The sequence below is a fragment of the Carassius carassius genome, chromosome 33 (genome assembly GCF_963082965.1).
Source record: "Carassius carassius chromosome 33, fCarCar2.1, whole genome shotgun sequence".
In the NCBI taxonomy this organism is placed as follows: Eukaryota; Metazoa; Chordata; class Actinopteri; order Cypriniformes; family Cyprinidae; genus Carassius; species Carassius carassius.
In genome coordinates, this window is record NC_081787.1 from 2959723 (window position 1) to 2984984 (window position 25262).

General features: G+C 36.9%; 2 protein-coding genes across 3 annotated transcripts; both read right to left on the reverse strand.

Moving 5' to 3' along the window:
- Positions 1 to 3171: 3171 nt before the first annotated feature.
- Positions 3172 to 20374, reverse strand: LOC132113510 (matrin-3-like). 2 transcript variants are annotated; one of them, XM_059521302.1, is made up of 21 exons: positions 20257 to 20374; positions 17321 to 18208; positions 16859 to 16920; positions 15883 to 15921; positions 15672 to 15775; positions 15435 to 15496; positions 12655 to 12771; positions 12366 to 12491; positions 12119 to 12280; positions 11405 to 11529; positions 10745 to 11318; positions 9877 to 9997; positions 9116 to 9135; positions 8876 to 8998; positions 8538 to 8666; positions 7808 to 7930; positions 7595 to 7725; positions 7213 to 7510; positions 6312 to 6468; positions 3633 to 3748; positions 3172 to 3517 (listed from the first exon to the last, which is right to left on the reverse strand). In XM_059521302.1, the coding sequence occupies exons 2-21, from the start codon at positions 18083 to 18085 to the stop codon at positions 3464 to 3466; spliced, it is 3408 nt and encodes a 1135-aa protein (XP_059377285.1). In that variant the 5' UTR covers positions 18086 to 18208; positions 20257 to 20374; the 3' UTR covers positions 3172 to 3463. The 2 variants fall into 2 exon arrangements, with proteins under 2 accessions (XP_059377285.1, XP_059377286.1); XM_059521303.1 differs by having other exon boundaries at positions 17321 to 18094; positions 20257 to 20351.
- An 885-nt stretch (positions 20375 to 21259) lies between these two features.
- Positions 21260 to 24319, reverse strand: si:rp71-1d10.8 (uncharacterized). The gene is made up of 2 exons (XM_059522302.1): positions 24255 to 24319; positions 21260 to 23460 (listed from the first exon to the last, which is right to left on the reverse strand). The coding sequence occupies exon 2, from the start codon at positions 23453 to 23455 to the stop codon at positions 21893 to 21895; it is 1563 nt and encodes a 520-aa protein (XP_059378285.1). The 5' UTR covers positions 23456 to 23460; positions 24255 to 24319; the 3' UTR covers positions 21260 to 21892.
- Between the last annotated feature and the right edge of the window lie 943 nt (positions 24320 to 25262).

Sequence of the window (25262 nt, forward strand, 5' to 3'; positions counted from 1 at the left end):
GAACTCTGCCAAACTTTTCCTAAAAAAATAAATTAAAAAGCAACTTAAAGAACTCAAAATCTTTTCGTGTCATTTAAAGAAAGACATCATAAATTGTGTTCCATATTTACACAATCACAAACCCCTTGAGGGAAAAACAAACTAACCTCAGTGCTTGAAGTCCAGATCTCCTTTTCATCCCCTAAAACAGAATCGACAGACATCCTCAATTATATTTCAAATATGACTATAGACACTTGTAAAATTGTTTTAGGAAAACATACAGCAGAACTTTATTGCTTTTACGTTTAATAACTGTGTAAATACCTTGCTCTGTCAACACTCCCACCTTGTCTAGATTTTCTGAGAAATCTGCTGCCTCCTACACAAACAAAACAGACTAATATATATATATATATATTGTTACGTGATTACTTATGTATCACTACCAAGTGAAATACTTAAATAGGCAAATTCAATGGATACTCAACCAGCGGATTGTGGCTCCTGTCATCCCAGGAGCGAAATGACGAACTGGCTTGGAGCACACTGGACCTAGATGAAGAAGTGCTGGATGCTTTCTTCTTTTTGATCTGTGCAAAAAGGTCAGGAAGAGTATCGGCTGCGATGAGATGCTCATGAAGCCCAGCCTGAGTTTGAAGGTCTTCAGCATTCAGTCCACAGCTATGCAGAAATGATAAAGCCTTAACAGACGAGAGGAGAGGTTCTTATGAGGATGGAGATGTCTGCTCTGGAAATGCGCCCCGTATTCATGACCTGTAAGCGGTAGACTCCCGGTGATAAATTCGTTGCGAGTCTTTGTACTTGTCATTGCTTGCGCTGTAATCATCAGCGGTATGGATGATTGTAAGACATGGTCCAAAGTTCCAAGTCATCTAATGAATATAGGACCAAAAGAAAAAAAAAGAAAAAAAGCAGTTCTTGTAGGGGCAGTTGCTGTTCACCTGTTAATAATATGTTAAGTAAGGATATATTTCAAATATTTCAGTTGAGAGAGAAAAATAAGAGCTAGCTTTATTCGAGGTGGTGCTGGTGTAGTGCATTTCCCCCAATCTCCACACTCTTCTCTGATACAACATAGAAAGAAGCAACAGTCTCTTAATCTTCAGCCTCCTGGTCAAAGGACAGCAAAGAAAAGCAGTGGATAAATCTGTCTGAGCCAAGATGTATCACTCAGATTCTCCTAAAACAAAACATCCTTCCACTTGATGATGTAAATCAGATTAAGGGAATACTGTCATGGTATGCACAAGACAAATAATATAACAGTATATATATATACATATACAGTACAGACCAAAAGTTTGGAAACATTACTATTTTTAATGTTTTTGAAAGAAGTTTCTTCTGTTCATCAAGCCTGCATTTATTTGATCAAAAATACAGAAAAAACAGTAATATTGTGAAATATTACAACAACATATTTGAATATACTTAAAAAAATGTGACTTAAATACTGACCCCAAATTACTGACCAGTAGTGTATATTGTTATTACAAAATATTTATATTTTAAAAACATAGCTTTTTTTTTTACTTTTTATTCATCAAAGTATCCTAAAAAAGTATCACATGTTCTGAAAAATATTAAGCAGCAGAACTGTTTCCAACTTTGATAATGAATCATCATATTAGAATGATTTCTAAAGGATCATGTGATAATGTCCTAAAAATCCAGCTTTGCATCACATAAATAAATGATAATTTAAAGTATAATAAATTTAAAAACAATTATTATAAATTGTAATAATATATCACAATATTACATTTTCTGTATTTTTGATCAAATAAATGCAGGCTTGATGAGCAGAAGAAACTTCTTTCAAAAACATTAAAAATAGTAATGTTTCCAAACTTTTGGTCTGTACTGTGTATATATATGTGTGTGTGTGTGTGTGTGTGTTTTATATATCAGTGGAGATCACCCTGCAATATACTACATTTCAAAGTCACTGATTAATCCCAAAAGGAATAAGACAGGTTTTTTTTTAAGCATGCTTCATAAATTAATTATATTCAGAAGCAGACCATAAAAAACTTTTTTGAAATTATTTGAAAAACAACTTTGATCGAAATTAGAGGACACTTACAGCTACCTCCAGTTATTAGTGTTAATCTGGCACCTGGTGCTAATTTCCTTAATTATATGACAAACCCTATCTAACTGGTAAGATGGCGGGCTGCTCTAAGGTGACTGAAACCCTGTGATGGCAGGTTGTCCAGATGAACGTTAAAGGGACGACCCTTTCAGCCATTGCAAGAGAAGTTTGTCGTTCCAAATTGTCTAGAAAAATGTCTATAATATTGTCGCCCAAAAAGGCTGGTCGTCCACATAAAACACAGAAGACAGGATAATGCAGAGACTCTCAATGGGGAATCGGTTCAACACTTCAGCTGGAATTGCTCACCAGTTCAGTGCTGAACAGGGTAAGGATCGGTCTCAGTATGTTTAAGAGAAGTCTTACCGAAGAGGGCACCCTGCAGTGACCAAGAATTAGAAAACGAAGCTCATCTCTGCTGAGGAGCATGTTGTGTGGAGAAAGGAAAAACTGGTCCAAAGTTCACTTTAGTGATGAGAGCAAGGCTTACATTTTTTGTGGATGTACTCCTACTAATATTTAGTAAAGCGTCTTTTATACCATCCCTGCTGGAAATACAAAACAAAAGGCGAAAAACAGCCTAAGATGGTTGGCTGGTCTCTCAGCCTGACCAGTTAAAGAAATGGCCAAAACCCCTCAAAAACCAGCCTGTTGACCAGCTATGACCAGGATGGACAACCGGCTAAAACCAGCCAACCAGCTTTGATTGGTTTTAGCCGTTTTATTTTTTTCAGCAGGGAAATTAATGATTAATTTCCTGGAAATACATCAAAAAGACACCACATAAGTAGAGAAAAATGTATTATTTCTAAATAGTGGTGTTTTAATTAAATCCCAAAACACATATCCACAGATCTACAGAATGTTAAATAAAACAAAGTTATTGGGGGGGGGGCTTGTTAAGCATTAACATGAATGTGAAAAACAACCTGCTCAAACAGCTAAATGGGTCATTTTGGGTCATACTGTAAGGGGCATTTTATAAGACTGATAAATTACATGGGCCATGAATAGGTTCTTCTTTCACAGAATACAAAAATAGAAAAATAAATGATTAAAACAGTCAGGCAGAGTCTGAGGAATGCTGAAAGTTTAATAAAAGAAAGGAAAAAACAAAAATACAGGTTTAGTAGTAGCAATTGAGTAAAATGTGTTAAACTTCACATCTAAACTTCGCTAAGACAGAACAACCAGGATTTATGAATGTGCCAGCTTTCATTACTACTTTAAAAAGAGCAAAACCCCAGTCTAACAATTTTTTTTTTAGAAAAAAACAACAACAAAAAAAGTTAAATAAAAATGCACATGGCTGAACACAAGAAACCACGAACATAGCATAAGAGACAGATGAAGAGATATTTCGGTTTATTTCTTCGTTCCGTTACTCTGCGCTTTGGCTTTCTCCTTTTCCAAATATTTCTGATGAGAAAAAGAACATTTGTTTTCGAACAAGAACAAAACAACAAGAACACTGAACAAGGACAGAAATCTCAACGTCATCATATTAATAGGTGAGGATGGAAATAATTATCACCTTAAGTTTATCGTAGTGTCCTTGGCTGCTGCAGTGGATCTTCTTAGCAGTGTCTTCATTGGAGTAAAACAGAAAGCAGACTCTGCAGTAGTATCCCATCTTCACAAACTCCACACCTGAAAAGAGTCAAATGGGATTCATTAACAGGGTTCCCACTCTTTTTCAGAGATCATTTTCCAGGACTTTTCCAGGACATTTCAAATATCATGATGATGGGAATAAAATATAAAGATCACATATTCAAAGCCTAAAGTAATATATTCCTCTCTCCTCTCTTACAAAAAGCATACAATTTATGGCTATAACCCAACAATAAAATCGGAAATGCACCAAATACACACACACACACACGTCTGGTTCACTATCCTGCTAGAGAATCTCCTTAGACATAATGGTTTTTATACTGTACAAACGGTATATCCTATCCTCTACACTATCAAAAAAAGCTTTTGACATGTTTACATTTTCAAAAAAAAAACATTTAGTATGTTTATTGATCCATTTCCCCCATGGGGACTGCTGGCTGGTCCCCACAATTTAGATGATCTCAGGTTATACTATCCTTGTGGGGACCATTTGGTCTCTCTCTCTCTCTCTCTCTCTCACACACACACACAGCTTCTGAAGGTAAACTCTACACTTTATTTTAATGAACACATTATAACGACTGCCTAGGCCCTTCTTGTTAAGCTTCCCCTTCCCTCTTCCCCCAACTGCAGTCTCCAAAGAAATAAAAGGCATTATAAAAAAAAGTCATCTGTCCCAAACAGACTGAACAACAAATAAATGTCTGTCCAAAATATTTACTGCATTAAACTCCACAGTAACCTTGTGACTTTTTTTTACTGTTTGAGTTGGCTCAAACTCTCTTGCAACTTCTCCAAGCTTTGTTTTATAGCTGTTAACTCCTCACTTTTGTCTGTGACACTTTTTCGATAGGCATTTGATTTTGTCAGTAAGGTGAAGTCATGTTTTCTCTCTGCCCTGACGGCCATTTCATCTGCCTCTTTCTGCATGGTTTCAATGCTTGGTTTCGAAACTTGTCCAGCCTGGAAGTGTAAGCAAAATTTTGGAATTCTGCTTTATGGTGTGTGTAGACGTGTATTAAAAACATTTTGTACTGTGCAAGAACCTCATCACACTGAGGTGCAGTGTACCAACCAGCATTGAGCAAAACTTGCAAGAGTTTTTGAAGCATTTCTCTTGAATTATCTCTGTTTGCAACCATGATCACAGGGTCAAGGGAGCTCAAGTGCCGCACAGCTGGGTACATTAGGGGACTTCTCGCCATTCTTTTCTTGCAAGTCATGGAAAGGAAGGAGACATTCTTTTTTGAACAGCTGAATTTTTACAGGATGTTCCTTGTGTTAATGTTCCTTATTTAATAAAAAAACCACTAGTAATAATCTAGTGTTTTAATAAAATATCAACGAACAGTGTATCACAATTGTATAAATAACGCAACAAATTTAATGTTTTAAAATAAATACAATTTAGAATAGAAAGAGGAAAGGTAAGATGCTTTAAAAATAAAACTATTACCACCAGCAGATGGCAGCAAATAACAGTCTTAATGAGTGAATCATTGGAGTCACTCTATCAAACGATTCATTCAAAACGCTTATTTAGGAATGAAGAAAATGACAGTCTTCATGAATGGGTCATGAATCGTTTCTCAAAGATTCAGTCGGCAAAGAAACGTCACTGTACTGTTTGTTGCTAAGAGAAACGTCTGTTTGGAACTACTAGGTTGGTGAAACAGAGCAAACAGACAATAGTACAATAGCAAACGTGCCTTTATATATACGTTTATATAAGTACTATTATATACTACCGGCCTCCGCCTCATGTTCACAAGTCTGTGCTGCAATTATGAACATGCAATTATCGCTGTGCATTGCGTCAGCATTTCATTTTCACTTCCTATATCGTTCATAAAACAGGTTTGGGAAGTTTGGGTCTGATTTGTCATGGGGATGCAAGACTTTCCAACGATTCTAAATAAAATAGACTTAACAAATCGATAACCTTTTTTCAGGCAAATGCCGTCACTCATGCAGTAATTCGCCGTGCAGACCCCTTGCACATGCGTATCAAATAATTACTTTACGATAATATTAACATGTAATTAAATATTACCTGCATACCAGTGAACATTTGCTGCAAACATTCGAGCACTTAATTTCTAGCACCTGAAAACCGGCAACACGAGACCGCGTCATACGTCACAGGGAGCTTAAACAGCGTGAGCTCACGTGTCAAACTCAGCATCCCTGAACAGAGCGCTTTCTGTTACGTTAATTGTTTCAACCAGTTGTCGGACAATTCTTTTAATGATCAAGGCAATTTAAAAAATAATAATTTTCCAGGACAACAAGATTTTTTCCAGGACAATCTATGTTTTCTGTCATTTTCCATGTGTTTTCCAGGACTGGAAAATTGGTCATTAATATTCCAGGATTTCCAGGTTTTCCAGGACGCGTGGGAATGAGACTTCTTACAAGCAACATATCATGACTAGACTGCACAAGGGAACAAACAGCGATCAAAGTCCAATATTTTGGCCCTGATTTAGTGCCGTATTTATTTTGAGATTTGGATCTGTATTTAGCAGACTAAATCCATAGCTTGGTTATGTCAAAGCTTGTTATTTCTTTCATAAGAGCAAAGTTTTCCTACCCACTGGGACACTAGAATCATATGGCTCAAGAGTAGCATGGCTAATGTCGAGCTTTATTTCAGGTGCTGCTGTTGTAATGGGGTTTTCCTCGGTCTTCAAGCTCTTCTCTGATTCAATAACAGGGGGAACAGCAACAGTCTCTTCAACTTGAGGCTCCTGGGCAAAGGAAAGCAGAGGCTAAATTAAGTGCTGGCAGTGTGAAAGCATTTATAAGAATCATATGGATCCAGTCTGGACTGAGATCACAGTCAATATAGGAGTCCACAATCCATATCCTCCTGTTGACATCAAAATCCACAGACATGCTTGTTTAGAGCTGTTTTGTAAGCTTGTAACCAATGCTTGATCTGTGCATATTTCTTTCCTGATCCAGATGAGATCACTTCTTCACTGGAGGAAACGTTATTATGGATTATGGACTTTTGGTCATTTAATGGTTAATAACTTCATAACTTTATTTGAGCTTTATTTTCATAAAATGTTAATATAATAATGGCAAATGCAAGTGTCTGATCATATATTACGTACCAATACCAACTATGACAACACAGTGTTTAATTATCCAGAAAGTGGTAGTGCTTTTGGACTATTCTGATACTGACGATATGTAAATTTGTTGTTTTATCATCACCAACAACAAACCTTTGACCATGTGATGGATGTTTATAATAAACGTGTAGCTTTTCTTCTCAGTTTTTATCAGCTGTTTTGACTCATTCTGACGGCACCCATTCACTGCAGAGGATCCATCGCTGAGCAAGTGATGTTAATGCTACCTTTCTCCTAATCTGTTCCCATTCTAAAGGGAAATCTCACTCATAGATAGCATGCTACCCTTCTCCAAAAAGGAATGACAAACACACTATTAGTGTTATAAAGAAAAATACTGAGGTCACTCACTGGTTCAGTCTCCATATTCTGGTGCTCTGATGTGTCTTTGCTTTGTTCCTCCTCTGGCTCAATCTTCAGTTCAGGAAGGGTTTCTGCTGAAACCTTTTGGCTATCCTTCTCTTCCTGAATCTCCACATCCTCAGCTTTATCAGTGACAGGCTCTTCCACTTTCATCTTCTTGACAGAAGGTTCTTCCTCTTTCTTATCCTTACTTTTGCCAGAGGATTTGCTCTGGGTTTCAGACTCTACGGAGCGCTCCCTCTTGAGCGGCTGTTTGTCCTCAGGCTCTGGGCTTGGAGGTCTGTGTCTGTGAGAAGATTATATTGTCAAAATATATGCCATGCAAGATTCTTTGGGAAGAGAAAAAAGGCAATCTGAATTTCCAACTGACCCATGTTTGAGTTGCTTATATTTCCTGCTCACGTAGACAACTAGTCGTTTGCCTTCGAATTTAGGTCGATTTTCCTTGTAGGCCTCTGCCATTTTCTCAGCATCTTCCCCTCTCTCCATCTCAATGAAGCACTGAGCAAATATACCACAGATATCATTAACACCATATTTATTTCGCATGTGTATCCACCAGAAAGTGACAACTTTACATTACCTCACTGCGCAATCGATTCAGAAAATATCTCTTAATTTTTCCAAAAGGTTCTGCGATTTTCAGAAGCAATGCATCCGAGCCTTTGAAGGGTGGAACATTGCGAACGTAGATGACTCTGCCGCTCTGTAGATATTGTACATAAACATTGGTGTTAGATTCTGCTCCTTTTAGTTTCACAGGCAGTATTCAGGGAGAGTTAAAGGGATATTTCACCCAAAAATGTAAATGTGCTGTTCATTTCAACCAAGATGAAGATTTTTAGCAACAACCGTGGTCTTTGGTGATTCATACAATGCAAGTGAGCAGCTGCCCGTTTTTGAAAAAAAAAAAAAAAAACATATCAAGGAAGACAAAATGAATCTTTGTGGCTCCTGACGATATATACTGCGGTCTTATGAAGCGAAACAATCAGTCTGTGCAAGAAGATTATAAACTGAACATTATTTGGTGAAGCGGTTCAACTAGTTTCTTGCACAGACCGATCGGTTTGCTTCATAAGACCTCAGTATATATCATGAGCCACAAGTATAATTTTTTTTTAAGAAACATACAGAAACGGACTCGATTTTTATGAATAACCAAGGACTACTGGATTCAGCTAAAAATCTTCTTTAATGTTCTACTGAAGAAAAACAGTAAACTATATCTTGGATGACCTGAGGGTGAATAAATTAACAGCAAATTTTCATTTTTTTGGGTGAACTATCCCTTTAATAAGCCCAAGTCTTACCTGGATGGTTGGATAGGTGTGTGAATGATAGACCTTCACAGGCTTTCCACACACAGATGGTATGACGTTTCCACTGTAAAAACTAGCCATTGCTCTTGCCTCTTGTTCATTGGAGAGCTCCAGAAAAGCCTAACAAAGATGACAAGAAAAAAAATAGGATAATCTGAGGATAATTCACACAGAGCCAATGACGGAATGACATAAAAACATTCCCTCAGCTTGTCAATGAATAATAAACATTTATAAATGTACTATTAAATGATCTAGCATTGGAAATGTATGTGGATAGCTAGAGTTAAACTGCTGGCGGCCAGAACAAAACATCTGAGAGCTGTTACCTCAGGCCTTATGTCCAAAACCAGGTGCCGCACCACTTTACCAAATGGCTTTGCAAGAGCAAGGACTTCATCCAGATAACCGTAGCCACGTTTAAACCCAACAACATTTACAACTCTCAATCCCTACAATTAGAAAATACACAATCAGTAAATCAATGTTCAGCCATTAGCTGCTAAAATAACACTAACTACTAAACTAGTAAAATACACTTTCAAGTATGTAAGAAATAAGTGACTTACTCCACTATCCTTGGAGCCTCCTAAAACATACAAGATGAGATAAGGCATTATTTAAATGGATGAAAACAGAAAAAGCATGTTCGATCAATAGGCTTTTCAAGATTACACTAACATTCAAAAGTCTGGGGTTGCTTCCATTCACAAAGGCTGTATTTATTTTATCATAAATGCAGTAATAAACAGTTATATTGTGAAATATTAATACAGTTCAAAATTACTGTTTTCCTGTGAGGTAAAGCTGTATTTTCAGCATAATTTCTCCAGTCTTTATAGTGTCACATGATCTTCAGAAATCATTCTAATATGCTGATTTGATGCTCAAGAAATATTTCTGATTATTATCAATGTTGAAAACAGTTGTGCTGCTTAAAATTTTTGTGTAAACCATGATACTATTTTCAGGATTCTATGATGAATAGAAAATTTAACATAACAGCATTTGTTTTAAAATGTATTTGTTTGTCGCAATGTAAGAGTCATTATTGCAATTTTTAAGAAATCCTTGGCAAATTAAAGAAAATAAAATCTTACTGGCCCTTTTTGAATGGTAATGACCAATTTTTGGTAAATTAAACATTGATTTAAATGTTTGCGTGTCATGCTCTCTTCAGTTGGTTCTAGCTAGTTAAAACAGACAAAGTCAGAGAGCACTGACATTGAGATTTCATTGATAATGATTGTATCTTTATTTTAATTTATCATTGTAGACTCAATTGTCATGGATCACTGCTAAAGCCATCGTCGTTGCTCAAGTTCAGTACCTGATGTGTTTTTAGATTTGGACTTTGAGTCTTGTTTCTCAGCATCCTCCTCCTCCGCTAGCTCATCAAGAGTAACAAACTCATCTATATTCTCAGGAAAATCCACTTCGTTTTCACCCTCCTAGAAGCAGATACAGATAGAGGCAACAGAACTGCAGGTTAAAACAGTGAAAAACATGCAATTTCTATGAATAATAGTAGCTCACCATTAAAGAAAAAAAAGGAATATTCACGCTGTGATGAATAGTAATCAGGGCTGTCAAGCTCCAAAGAGGACAAAAGCGGTGCTTGTTGCAAAGCACGTTTGTGAATTATGGGCGGAGCTATCAAAACAGGGGTGTGATCCTTTTGGTTAGGGGCGTGTTTGTTTTGGTCATTTCATTATCAACAGCATTTCTCAGAAATCACTTATCTACTGTAATTGACCGTACTATATATGGTAAATAACGGTAAATGTTTTATTACACTACCATTTTGCTGTAAAATACCTTTTCCCCCCTATAAAAAAAACAATTAAAGGACATTCCCAGAAGTCCCTACATTAAATTTTTAAAGGTAAAAAGCTTGTAATTCAAGAAGATTGGTATATAATCACTATTTCACTTAAAGAAATATACAGTTAGAAGTGAAAATTTCAGGAACGTATGACATTCTATAAAACTGGAAACATTGTAAAATAGCCTTTTCACTGAATTTCTGGCAACCACAGTGGCCAGGTTTCCACTGTATATTTAACATTACTTTGACGTTGCAGTGTACTTTTAATTAAGAGGGTGAGTAAATGATAATAAAAAATTTTCGATGAACTATCCCTGCATCAAAAGATTAGGCAGTGTCATTTTTAAAGATTATTTGTGAAAGCTCCTGCCTGCTCTGCATTGTCCTCTTCAGCACCCTCATCTTCAGGTTGCTCATCATTCTGTTCCTCAAGGTCTTTATTAGGATGTTCAGAGGTGCTCTCCTCCTGCTCTGCCTCAGATGCTGCAGGTTCCTCCAGCTCAGTCTCTTCCTGTTTTTCACCAGAGTCCTCTTGGTTCTCTTTGGTTTCTGCATCATTGGAGGCATCTCTGGCTTGCTGCGCTTCGGGGTCCTCCTCATCCCCTACATTGGTGTCTTCAATATCTTCTTGTTGTTCAGTGGCTTGCTCTGGATCACAGGATAGTTCGACATCATCTGCTTCATCAAAACCCTCTTCGTCTCCATCACGTGCTTCCATAACATCAGCTTCTTCGTCTCCGGACACACCGCCCAGGGCTACTGCTTCCTTAGGCTTTGGCTCCTCTTCTTTGTCATCAGAGCTCTCTTTGGACTTGGAAGTAGATGAAGACCTCTTGGTCTTTGATGAATGTTTATCACCCGTTCTGCTGGTGGCACTGCTGCTAGTGCTGCTGTTCTTACGGGGAGGTGGTTCCCTTACTTGTTCGCCCTTGCCTGGTGGGACCCTGGAACATCAAACCGATTTACAGCACATCTGATTTGGTTTCCTTTTTAAAGATACAAGCGTTTTCTCTGGATAAGGACAACTTACGTTAGAGTCTTATACTTTGTGCAGATGTTCAGTCGAATGGATCTTTTATTGATAGTCAAAGGATTGATGGTGTAGTACTTCACCAACATCTCTGCATCCTCAGGATTGCTCATTTGAACAAATGCCTGTTTTAGAAGCAGTCAAAGTGAGAAGGAGTTCAGAAGCGATCGCTGTCAAATACCCACAGCGTGTTTGCATTGTAAAATTAAGACAAATGTGGCCTCGCTGAGTTATAAATCAGTTAAAAATTCTGATTTGTTAGCTTCACAAAAGACAAAAGTCCTGTCTGTGTTGCCAACTACAATAAAAATATGCATGATCACTGCCATTTATTACTATATATGGTTATATTGGAACATATGACTAAGTTATAATTTTTCCATTCAACAAATGAAGGCAATGAACAAAACAATGTGGAGAAAACGGCTGGATTATTTTCAACTACGTTTACAGTATTTTACTTGTTTTTGGAGATATTTGAGCTATGATTTCTGTAGTTGAAAAAAAATGGAGAGAATAATGCATGTGTACCTTTGAATGCAATATTAAGTCAGAATATCAATGTTAAACGATATGAAGTTTTTGTTGACTCGTTGTTTTAAAATGATTTTCCTTTGTTACATTACTGAGATAATGGTTTAGTTTTACCCATCCCTAAAAGAGATCCATGAACCGGGATGTATTTTAGAGATGCATGCTGCATAAGTATCTTACCTCATCGTTTAGAAAGAGATGTTTCTCAACTGTGCCAAATCTACGAGCTATTGTGAGGAGCTCCATTTTCTTCTCACCACCTCGTGGTAAATTGGAGAAAAACACCACCTGGCTGACTCCTCTCTTCACAGGCCTAGTTTCTCTGTCCGACCTTCCACTTTTCTTTATTGATAAAGCAAATAAGCTTTATAGAACTGATTGGTTGATTTACATAACTTCTTTCCACTGTTAAAAGAAACATTCTTACCTCGATTGCCATTAGTTCCTTTGACAAATAAATGTGTATCTCTTTCCCATGCAAAATGGCAGGTTTGCGGTTGTAATAATTAGCCATGGCCAAAGCCTCCTCATGAGTCAGCATCTCCAAAAAAGCCTTTGAAAAACACACCAAATTATCAATGTAATAAATCAACTTTATGCCATTATGCACTCAAACCAGATTGCAATTATAGTGCACACGAATTCCAAACTGAGGTAAAATGACATTTTAATGACTTTTGATCTTGAATGAGTGTTCATATATGTACAGAACCTACCTTGTTATTCAGTATTAGATGTTCACAGATGGTGCCAAAGGGTTTTGCCAAGGCAAACAGGCTGTTTGGTGACATTGGTTTCCTTTCGTATTTTGCCACGACCACCCTACTTCTTTTCTAAAACAAAAACATTTATGAGTGTAAAAACACCAAGATAACCATCAGCTTAATCAAAAGATCCCAAAAACATCTCAATTATAATATATCAGTATATTAATTGTGGGAGCATTTTCAGTGGAACAGAGCAGTAAAAGTGGGTACTGGAAATCCTACATTTCAAAGTAGAATAACTGACTGTAGCATTGTCTTTCAGAGAATCAAGTATGTGAACATTAGATTAACGATTCACTCAACTCAAGATTTGATTCACAATTTTGATTTTATGCTTCGATTCACAGTTTTTACTTTTTTTTTTTTTTACAAAATTAAATTAAATGCATCTTTATTATTGCTTGGAAAAAATGGTGTGCATTTCTTTGTGAAATTGTAATATAACATTATAACAATATACTAATATAGCGCTTGCATATTATCACTCTTCTGTTGTTTTCTTATTGCTTTTATTGCCCTCATTTGTAAGTCGCTTTGGATAAAAGTATCTGCTTAATAACAATTTAAATATGTAGATATAAATAACAAGTCCCAAATCAAATAAATAACACAAATACAATAAATCTCTTCATATAAACAAAGGCTTTTTCTGTGCTCTTTTCATTTAAAATTAGAGGAAACAACTGCATTTCAATCACGATTCAAACAAAGATGCTGCATACATGCACCAAGAGCAGTTGAAGCAAAAACAGAATGGTTTGACTTCAGTTTTTTGAAACCATACATAAAAATATCTGCATGAAACATATGGAATTACATTTAGTTCAGTAATAATGAACAAAACTTTATAAAACTGAACGTAACTTTTTCAGAAACTATCAAACATATGCCATTACAAAAGAAGAAAAACAATGAAAATGAAAAAAATTTACTCAGTTGCACAAATGTAACAGGCTCTTCAAATATGATTAATTTTTGTTAATGTTTTTCAAAGAATCATTTTTGCTGATCGTGGATTCTGAATGCATTGCCACAGATTTCGCTTTGGCTTCGCAGTTTTTCGTTTGGAGTTTTGACAAACCTCTCGTGGGGGCGGGGTTAACAGTGATCTACTCTGATTGGATAGTGAGCTTTTGATGGACAGGTGCTTTCTGACCGGGAAGTACAGATCTCACTCAGTGGCGCGCGCCGCGCATATTGAAAGCTCTCGCGGTGATTAAATCTGGTCTCTACCCCCAAAATTACTTTTCACAGACAAAGTGAAAGACATTTATTTTAAGCTGTATACTTATTTTGGTCATGTCACCGCACTCAGAAACTTTGGGATGACATTGGTGTGTTTGTCAAGTGTAAGTTTTTGCCAGGCTTCTCAGTACATATGAAAAACATTATATTTGGGTATTATGACTCTGACCCCACAAACGAAAATATCAGTTTTGTTATTAATTTAATTTTTTTTCCTAAACAAATTTCACATTCACAAATGCAAATTCTCCAACTGTAAACCTGTCTTCTCTGTTTTTCTAAAAGAAATGGAAAACCATTTGAATGTAATCTCAGTATCTACTAATAAGAAAGCTTTAAGGACTGTTAGAATTTGCTCCGCCTTTGATCATGTGTAATTTTGTTTAGATTTTGGCCCTCTTTCCTTTAGTTCTATTTTATTCTTTATAGTTTTTTTTTGTTTTTGTTTGTTTTTTTTGTGTTTGATATTATGTGATGTATGTTTATACTTGTGTGTTTTTGTTCTCTGCATTAATAAAAAAAGAAAGAAAAAAAAAGCTATCGCGGTTATTTGTATGCAATACGTCATGCCTTGTATTACTAAATATGTAAATAATATTTGACCTTCGATCATCTCAGTCTGTAAAGATGAGCTCTCAGGAGGAGATACGTGCGGCATCATCTTCCTCCTCCGCTTGTTATTCAAGGCAGCTTGAAGTAAGCTTGTGTTATTGAAGTAACCAATAACATAAATACAAGTTTTTCATGTTACAGTGTGCAACAGTTGTTGTGGGTAATTATTGTCATTCAGTAACACAAGCTTACTTCAGGCTGCCTTGAAGGACAAGAGCTCATCTTTACAGACTGAGTCGATCGAAGGTCAAATATTATTTACATATTTAGTAATACAAATCACAGCGAGAGCTTTACAATATGCGCGCCACTCTCTGGCGCCACTGAGTGGCGCCTGTACTTCCCGGTCAGAGAGCACCTGTCCATCAAAAGCTCACTATCCAATCAGTGTAGATCACTGTTAACCCCGCCCCCACGAGAGCTTTGTGTCAAAACTCCAAACGAAAAACTGCGAAGCAAAAGCGAAATCTGTGGCAATGCATTCAGAATCCACGATCAGCGAAAACGAATCTTTGAAAAACATTAACAAAAATGAAGCATATTTGGTTACCGCTGTAAACAAAGCAGCGCTGCACTTATAAACTTTAATATGCATTATACAGAGGCAAGAGGAAAAGGAAAAAATACCATATAAACTTTTTCTAAAGACAGTAAGTTCCCTTCAGACATACATTCCTATAAACTCCTACCCCTAAATGAATCGCGAATTTTCTAAGCATCTGTTTTGAATTGTCACATTTTAATAGATTTTCAACCGGCTCTCGGTTAACCGTTAAATCCCTAGCAAACATATTATGGTATTTTATGCTTTAATGCAGTCAAATTACATACAGCACTTTCATAATTTTAACAAAACTTTAGTACATTATTACCTTGGGTAGTGGTGTTGAATAGGAAGTCATTTTACTTGTCATTCCCATACTGGAACTAGATCCTGAAAAAAAAAGTGATTTAAATGACCCAAATTAGAACGTGCATCAAAAGATAATGAATGAAAGTGGATTTCTGATTCAGCAAAATTATTTGCTTGTAGACAGATAGCAGAAAGGATGTCCACTGTGGAAAGTAATTGTTTTAGACCAGACTACATCCTCTCACTGATTTATTACCCCAGTTGGAGCTCATCCCTGTTCTTTGTAGACCGGCACCAATTGGAGCTGCCCCCAATAAGCCATCCGAACGACTCTCCGTGTCCAGGGAAAGGGATGTCGACCTGAGAGGAATTTATTTTTAATGCTCTAAAACAACCATTTTATTCATAAAAAGCAGGATGCATCATGCTTATGAAAGAAGTGTTTGGAAAAACTACTAGTAACATACTTGCGACTAGAGGGCAATTGAGGATCCCAGTCCGGGTACCTATGAAACGACAGGAAAAAGTTTAAAGCTCCTTGAAATGCTGAGCTCTAAACACTTGAATGACAAATTCAGTTTTAAAGACTGCAAGAGCAAAGGTTAGCAATCATGTCTAGAAGTCCTACATGGCAACTTTTTAATGCATAAGAATTACAGGAACTCATATTTGAGAATCATATCCGAGGTTACATTTTAGGTTACAAACAGTCATGTTCTTTATATTTATGACCATTGACCACAAAACCAGTCTTGTGTGTCAATTTTTCTAAATTGAGATTTATACAGCATTTGAAAGCTGAATAAATAAAATGGATGGTTTATTAGGATCTGACAATAGTTGGCCGAGATACAACTATTTGAAAATCTGGAATCTGAGGGTGCAAAAAAATATAAATACTGATAAAATCCCCTTTACAGTTGTCCAAATGAATTCTTTGCAATGCATATTACTCCTCAAACAAAATTAGGTTTTTATATACTTAGTGGGAAATTTATGAAATATCTTCATGGAACATGATCTTTACTAACTATCCTAAAGATTTCTGGTATAAAAAAAAATAAGAAATTGATAATTTTGACCCATACAATGGTTTATTTTTGGTTATTGCTACAAATATACCCCTGCGACTTAAAACTGGTTTTGTGTTCCATGGTCACATTTGTATTTCAACTGTACTTTTATATTAAAAGTAGGCTTGAAAGACTGCAATTAAATAAGTAAAAAGTTAATAAAAGGCTCATCTTCATTAAGCAATTTGGAGGGGCCAACTTTGATTCATATTAAAAATCACTAGAGGGTTAATTTAAAGGTTCCATTCACCCCAAAATACTGTCACTTCATGGAAAGTGATTATAAAGTGGAATTCCACCAAATTTAGTCTTGTGTCTAAATGACATGTGTGAATGAACAGTTTATCAATTTTCACAAGAGTCCACTTACATTTGCAGAAGGACTCTGCGGTTTTCCGAGTGACGAATCCCATTCGTGTGTTGAGTCCATTCCTTCACAAACACAGGAAAGGATGAAAATAAAATCTTAATATACTGAAACAACGTTGCTTGTAAGTGACAGTGAATCAGCTGTGATTTCTAAACAGTTCAAGGTTTGACATCTGGTTCAGAGCTAACTTGACAAGCTATTCTTTCTGAGTACTGGAACGGATCTGAAATAAGCTTGGCATATTATCTGTCCTAACTGGAGCCAAGCATAAAGCCAGAGAGTCAGTAATAGAACTAACAACAGTTCATACTAGATTTTCTGTACAGCAACTTGATGCTAAGCAAAACTAAGAGGTGCTGATTTAAATGCAACAAATTATGTTTAAAGAAAGTATTCTTCAATGAGCAGGACTCAAGAAGAAGGAAGTGTGTATGCAGAGGTCAAGCGGCTTGAATTACTCACCATGACAGAGTGCACATCAAAATCACAAAGGGAGCACACATGGGGAAACATGAGGGGCATGACTCCCAAGAAATCCTGCACTTTTCCCTGAGACGGGGTGCCCATTCTTCTCTGCATGAACATGTCGTCAGATGGCGATGACGTCGACATGCCAAGGCTGCGGTAGGACTCATGGGAAAGATCAGAATACTGGCGGTCTCTGACGCTACCGCTGCTGTAATCTAACATGTCGTATCCACGACCGGACGAGTCTTGCATGGAAGTATAACCGAAGTCGCCTTGCGAGCGGCTTTGAGTCTGTCCTCCGGACGGGTCCAATCTTCCGCCCTGCGAGCCGCCCCAATCGTCTCGGCCGCCTCTGTATGAAGTCTCAGAAGAAACAGTTGACATATCGCCAGCCATGCGGCGGCCGGTTTCCATCTTGCGGTTCTTAAGTTGCATGATAAGATGGGGCAAGGTCTCCACACTGATGTTCTCCTCTGGGACCTGCGCCAGTGCGTCCAGATCGGTGGGCGACAGGCCTAGGCTGGCGAACAGTTTCATGGTATTGCTAATGTGGCTGCCCGCCCGGCGGGACAGCTGAGAGTCGTGGTCTTTTACCTCCCCTCCACCCAAACCAGACATGCCATGAGACTGGGAAGAAGAGCCGTAGGGGTCCGAGTGCGTCTCGCCCATACTAAAGTTCAAAGTCTCGGCGGCTGCCAAAAGCCCACGGCCAACAGCGAAGCCTTTCTGAGCATCATCACCGGTCAGTTTCTGGGACATGACGGCGCTCTGGATGAGTGGAAAAAGAGAGGAACAAAGCGAATTTTAAAAGTCCCCAGAAAGACAATCCGTCGATTTTAAGCCTGGATCGAGAAAAGAGAGCTCCTCCAGAATGAAACAGGTCTGCAGAAACACAATGGAGCAATGATTTCTAGCATGCTCGCGAAATGGTTAGCAGTGGCATAGGAAAGCAAGACAGTGAGCTCCACAAATCCATACAATGCAAGTAACAGAAGTCAAAATTATTTACAAATGACAGAGGTACAACATGGACAGTCTGATACACTGACCAAATAATGACGATTTAAAGGTACCATGAAGAGCAATAGTACAATAGAGTTTTGAAGGAAAACAGAGTCTGAATCAATTTTAGAGCCTTTAATGTGGATGGGAAAGACAGGGAAACATTGCAGATTCTTGATCAGGATAGGAACCAAGGATATAGTGTTCATGCCTCTTAAGTTGTACTGCATGACCAAAAACTACAAATCAGAAATCCATGAAAGAAAAGAAATTTGACTGTAATAAAGCTAATCAAATTTTGCGCATAAATGCAAAAATAATTTGGAATCAAAAGGTCTTGATAAAGCCAATGGTTGGACTAAAGTGAAACAAATGAGGGTCCAAAGAGAGCCAGGGTTTTTCTGAACAAGATATGTATGCTCATCCAAAGAAAAGTGCAATTTTATACACATTAACTGTGACTTGAAACTGTGGTGTTTATAATGGAAAAGCCCAAATAGAAATCATCCAAAATGGAAAAATATGAGCATTATGGTGTCTCATTTGACAAGCTATTTATTTGTATTATTTTATTCAAAAGAGTGTCATCTCTGTTTTTGGAAAGCTGAAATGAGAAAAGTGTGTATTATGAAACAGGCTGACAAGTATCAGTATCAAACCAGTGACTATTATGCGGCCAAAACACCAAAAATAGACCAATTTTCAATTAAAAAAAAAAAAACTGCACTGCTTAACACAGAGAAAGAATAAGTTCTGATGGGCTGTATACATGAATGAAACATGTACAGGGATATGCAAAAACAGGAGGAACTGTTTTTTGATTGGTGAAAGTCATTAAAAACAAAAAAAAATTATTAAGAAGAGTATTTAACATATCTTTAAACCAAACTCAAAACTCACAATTATATTTGTGACCACACCATTGTAAAAAGTATAGTCCTGGTAACTGCTTCTGATTGGTCAGTACAGTTCCAGCCAATTATCACTGTGCAGCATCTACTGCAGATATCTTTTTTTTTTTTTGCATAGAAATTATATATATCACATACATTAGAGTGGAAAAATGTCACACAGAAAAATTATAATTACAGTTCTTCCCCTCACTACAGCCTGTAAGTACACAGAACTGTACCTTTGTCTTTTTTTCCTCCTTTCAAATACAGTTCTGCTTCAAATCAAAGTTTGCAATGTTGACACCTCATAGCTGGATTGTTTGGGGAAAAAATTAAAGGGTAAAACAATTCCGTAACCATGAATGCTGAAAAAGTGGGCGGGAACCATTGACTTTTGTAATCTGAGAAGTGCAGAGGATCTGTATGCATGTATTCTGATGTTAAAAGACTTCCTGAGCAGTAATGCAATGCAAACTGATAACAAGACCAGAAAGGATGGTGGGAAGATATACTAAACACATTAAAATAGCTACAGCTGAAAAAATATTTTAATGTTTTAAGACACGATTTATGAAGACTAAAGTTAGTTTGAAATGATATGCATTAGTAAAGAGAATATATCAGCACAGTGCAAATCAGAACTGGAATCTGAAGCTTATTAAACATTATGCAAAATATGAATTAGAAACAATTGTGCAACCATGGCAATGCCACTGCTATCCAGATTCAGAGCAGATGATATAAATGCACTATTGCTACGATAATAACTTTCATTTAATTTTAGGACTGTATTCTTATATTAACCGCGAAATTGTGCACATACTTTATTTAGGCGAAGCATATAACGTTAAGTTAAACACAAGGACGCAATGGGATGATAAAAAGGCACGCGACTAACGTGCACGACAAGGCCTTTACAGCAAACGTGCAATCTTTATCTATAACGTTAGGCGAAAGTGTGCAACTCTGGTTTATCATAGTCTGTTATTACAACCAAGTGGTATAATATCACATCTGTCACTCGAATGCACTGACTTACATTTTTATTTTCTTCCCAACCTTTGGATTGAAGTTCTTTCCGTCGCACAAAGTGAAACGCGATCAACAGCAAAGCTAACTGCGTGCGCACAACGTGAAGGCGGAAACGACTATGAAACAGTTTTTCACTTCCTGTGTTAAATTTCAAAATGAGAGTCCTAGTTGGATTGTCAAAACTAATACCCAAGTTTCTCTTTTTCGGAGGTGTACATCATTAGCTTGACCTGAATAGCATCTACTCAGCATTTGTGCTTTATACTAATAGCTTTCAGAAAAGAATCTTCTTTAAAGGACAGTCAAGTCCTAGAATTGGTCTTCAGTTGAGGATAACGGTAAACCAAAAAAAAAAAAACCTCAGAACTCATTGCTTATTGATGATTTACACCCAGATGTGACTGAACAAGTGCTGTGTATTCAGTTTTCCAGACTGATCCATTCAGTGCAAGTGTGCAGAGACAGGTCCTGATAAAACCCAATGATGCCTTATATGATGCCCTCTCAGACTTTGGGGAACTCCAGGTGGTTTTTTAATGGTTTTTACCTTCAAACAACGTCATGATGCAGAAAATTCCCCAGTGGCTCTGAATTCTTTAGGAGCTCATAATAAGCTAATTTATTGTCTTTCATCATTAAACCGGAACTAAGGTCCGGTTGTATTTGTGAACCGGTTACTTCCTGAGAACCGACTGAAATTAATTCAAGAATTGAACATCAACACCATACATACAGTCCTACTAATGCTGGGAAAACAACTATTTTTTGTGTATTTTTGTTTGATATTACAATCTGTTCATTGCTTATAATGTGTTATTGACCGTTTTACTGCTTTTATTTTGAAGTTATGAATTTAATTCAAACACTGACTACATATCTGATTTAAAAAAAGTTGGGACACAACAAATTGTGAATAAAAACAGAATGCAATGATGTGGAAGTTTCAAATTTCCATATTTTATTCAGAATACAACAGATTTCATATCAAATGTTTAAACTGAGAAAATGTATCATTTTAAGGGGAAAATAAATTGATTTTAAATTCCATGGCATCAACACATCTCAAAAAAGTTGGGACAAGGCCAGGTTTACAACTGTGTGGTTGTAATAAGTTGCAAATTGGTCCTTCTGTGGTCTCTTATTGCTACCTGTCCCAACTTTTTTGGAATGTGTAGCTCCAACGTAATCCAAAATGAGCCAATATTTGGCATGCCATTTCAAAATGTCTCACTTTCAATATTTGATATGTTATCTATATTCTATTGTGAATAAAATATAAGATTTGTAAATTATTCCATTCCTGTTTAATTCACAATTTGTACAGTGTCCCAACTTTTTTGGAATTTGTACGGGTTTGTACATAGAATGGAACTTAATGTATTACTAATTTGTAAAAAACAAACAACAAAAAAGTATTAATTACAAATATATTATTATTGTCTAAATATTGGCTCATTAAGATGCGTCAAAGGATTAATGTACTTTAGTCATTAATCCTTGTTATTCTAACAACACTTTTTTTTATTTCAACACACATTTTATTTGAACACCACTAGACTGTTGTGACTGAATGAACCTAAATGGTATATTCTGTCGTTGTGTTTTCTTGTTCTCAAATTATGCTTTTTTTTTCAACCCTTCAGTTTAATCGCTTATCTGCGTCTCCATCATGAACCCATTCATATATCCCATCCTCTTCCGCACAAGACTCGTGGTAGCAGGCCTTACAGTTGCTGCATCTGATCCACGCTTCAGAAGCTCTCGGATCGGCGACCGAGCCGTGGTTTATGAAGCAGCCCCTGCATTTATAGGAGGCGGCTGCTTTATTCAGTTCATTTTTTTGTTTTAAATGTTCATCATAAAGAAGGTATTCTGAGTTTCTTTGTAAATATGGTACTGTCTTTACACCCCTGTGACTCTTTTGTATGACCACAAAGTCTTTGAAGGATGCCACTTCAACAGCTGGAGGCTCATCAGAGCTGCTCTCGGTGCTGCAATGTGCAGCGTCTTCGGTGGATGGCGTGGTGCTTTCATGCCCAATGGAGGTAAACTCATTTATCGGGAACATCCCTGTTGCTCTGAACACATCCTTGGCTCTTTCCACAGTGGCAGTTTTCTTCCACGCTTCCATGAAAACAGAACAATAATGTGCTTCGGCCAACTTCATTCCCACACACTGCTGATTCCACTTGCGACTCGCTTCACACCAGTTGAGTTTGAGGCTCCTACACAGAGCTGGCTGCGGTGCAGGATAGCATATGACCTCCACATCGTTCTTCTTCATGAGATTGAGGAAGCTGAGGTTGAAGACGTGGCTGCTTTGGCCATCGAGGAGGAGAAGGTGGGGCCTGGAGTCATCTTTCGGGAGCTGTGCCACAAACATTTCCCCCCACTCAAGGAACAGCTCTGCTGTTATCCAGCCACCATCTGACGCTCTCATGCACATGTTTTCATTCATGCAGTCATTTCTCACCTTAATTCCTTTAGAAATGATAAGTGGAGGAGCAAACACACCACTGGCGTTGAATGCTGCTAGTATAGTTGAGGCCGTTTCCTCCTCGGTTGTGATCTGAATGCAGGGATCTTCTCTTTCCTCGACAGATTGATGAGAGGAGAACACATCTTGTATTCCTGATACATCACACTTCCAAATATGTGAAGGGATGTCTTTGATTCCCAAAGCATCCAGGGTGATTTTGTAAGTTGTGAACCATTTTCCCAGCTCTTCTTCATTCACTCTTGTAGCTGGTGATGCGGTCTCAGGTTTCTTTATTTTCAGCCCGGGGTTTCGCTTCATAAAGCCCTCAAACCAGTAATAGCCCGCCTTTTGCTTCTCTTCTGAAAACCCTCGGATGCCATTTATCTTGGCGAACTCGAAAGCAAGAGACTGGACATCAGTCTTCCTCAATGAGAAGCCTCTCTCTGAAAGCGAGGCGAGAAGGCGCGCTAACTCCCGCTCAGATTCAACAGGGATGAATGGCTTTCTTCCAGATGCATGCTCGGATCCCTCGACGAGGCCTTTCACGCGTCTCTGAAGGGTCGTTTTCGGCACGTTCCACTTCCTTGACAGCAATCGTAGTGCAGGCTTCTGCCCGGACTCAGCCTGTGCTTTATACTCGTCTATTGCAGCTTTCATTCGCTCCTCACTCCACTGATTCATCTTTAGACCCTTTCTTCCTTTAAACGCACTTTGCATTTCCATTTTTCCTTGAAAAGATAAAAGTCGGAATGTTGTTCAATTGGTTCTAATATTCGGCAATCCCTATTACTCAACTAATATTATTAGATTTCGTGCAAATACACCTTCAAGACTGAACTAGAAATCATTTATTTATTTTTAATTTATGATTTGCTATATACACTCCCATTTATAAGTTTGGGATCAGTAAGATTTTTTAAAAAGTCTCTCATACTCACCAAGGTTGCAATTATTTGATCATAACTACAGAAAATAGTAATATTGTAAAATGTTATTACAATTTTAAGTATGTGTTTTCTATTTTTATATATTCCTGTGATGCAAAGCTGAATTTCATCAGCTATTTCGCGCTCTCTCTCTCTCTCTATGTGTGTGTGTATATATATATATACCTAGAGAAAGAGAGATTATATGTTATCTTCTAACTATCTGACCAACAGTCTAATTCAAAGTACTCAAATCTTTTGACAAACATTTGACATTAGCATCCAATTTAGCACAGCTACAATGGGATTATTAGAAAACATCAGGCTTATGATCCATGACACAGCAGTTCATATAAGATACTGAACGATCATGTTTCATCAGAAGAGTGTAGTGTCCCACATTAACAGATAACTGCTGTCCCACTTTACCTAACACATTAAGCTAAGCTAAGTGGGTCACTACTTTAAATATCCTTACAAATAATCACACGCAATTGCCCATGAATTGATTATTTTAAAAGCAGAAATACAAAATGAGTTGTTTTCAAATTAATCGTCATATGTAGGCTTTTAAGCAGAGTATTCAGCGCACTCACCATGTGCTTGTTGTGACCGATTGTGTTGACGCTTAGCCACGCCCACCACAGTGATGTCAGGCAAATGAAAACATAGTAATTATTCATGAATGTTAAAACATGATTGGCTCTTGATGTTTTAAGGGCACTCCAGCGTGAAATGAATTTGACCCACTTTACCTGATGTCCCACTTTTTCAGACATCAATCTAAATATAGGTCTGAAATGCAAAGATCTGGTTTCCTGCGGGAACTGCAAACCGGTTTACATTAAAGGCAGAAACAGTGTTATTATTGTTAACTGAATCAAAAATTAATAAAATTAATTAATTAAAATATAGTTGCATTATATATATATATATATATATATATATATATATATATATATATATATATATATATGTATGTAATAAATATAAATGTAATAAATATAAATTAATTACTTAATAAAAAATGGAAGATGTTACTTTGGCAACTAAATGAAATAACCCATATGTTAAACAATTTATATTGAATAGTAATAGGGTTAAACTTCAAAGACATCATTAATAACCCTACACAATATTAATAACACTTTTGGTCTGTTTAAAATGTTCCTTGAACTGTGCTTGCATGTACTTTATTCTGTTAAACCGTTCACTCTTACCCTGACCTTTTTACTCTGCTTTGTAATTTTTGCTCTGCTAACCTTTTACATTATTGACCTAAACCGCAATGACAGCATTAAACCATGCAATGTCTAAATTACACGCTTATGAGATGTCAGTGAGATAATTACTGATGCATGTGAGTCAGGGCATCCTTGAGATTATATTAAAACTTCCACAGCTCTCTTTCATAATGTAATGATTTGAGTTGATTCCTTTCAAGTAAAGCCCCATAAATAAATAAATAAATAAAAAATCATATATATTATTTGTAATGCAATTATATTTTTCACATTTTATTTGCAATACAAAATGACAGCATGGTAATCTTATTACCTAGTGAATAAAATAAGTTGAATTTGAACCTGTGAACTCCCAAGATA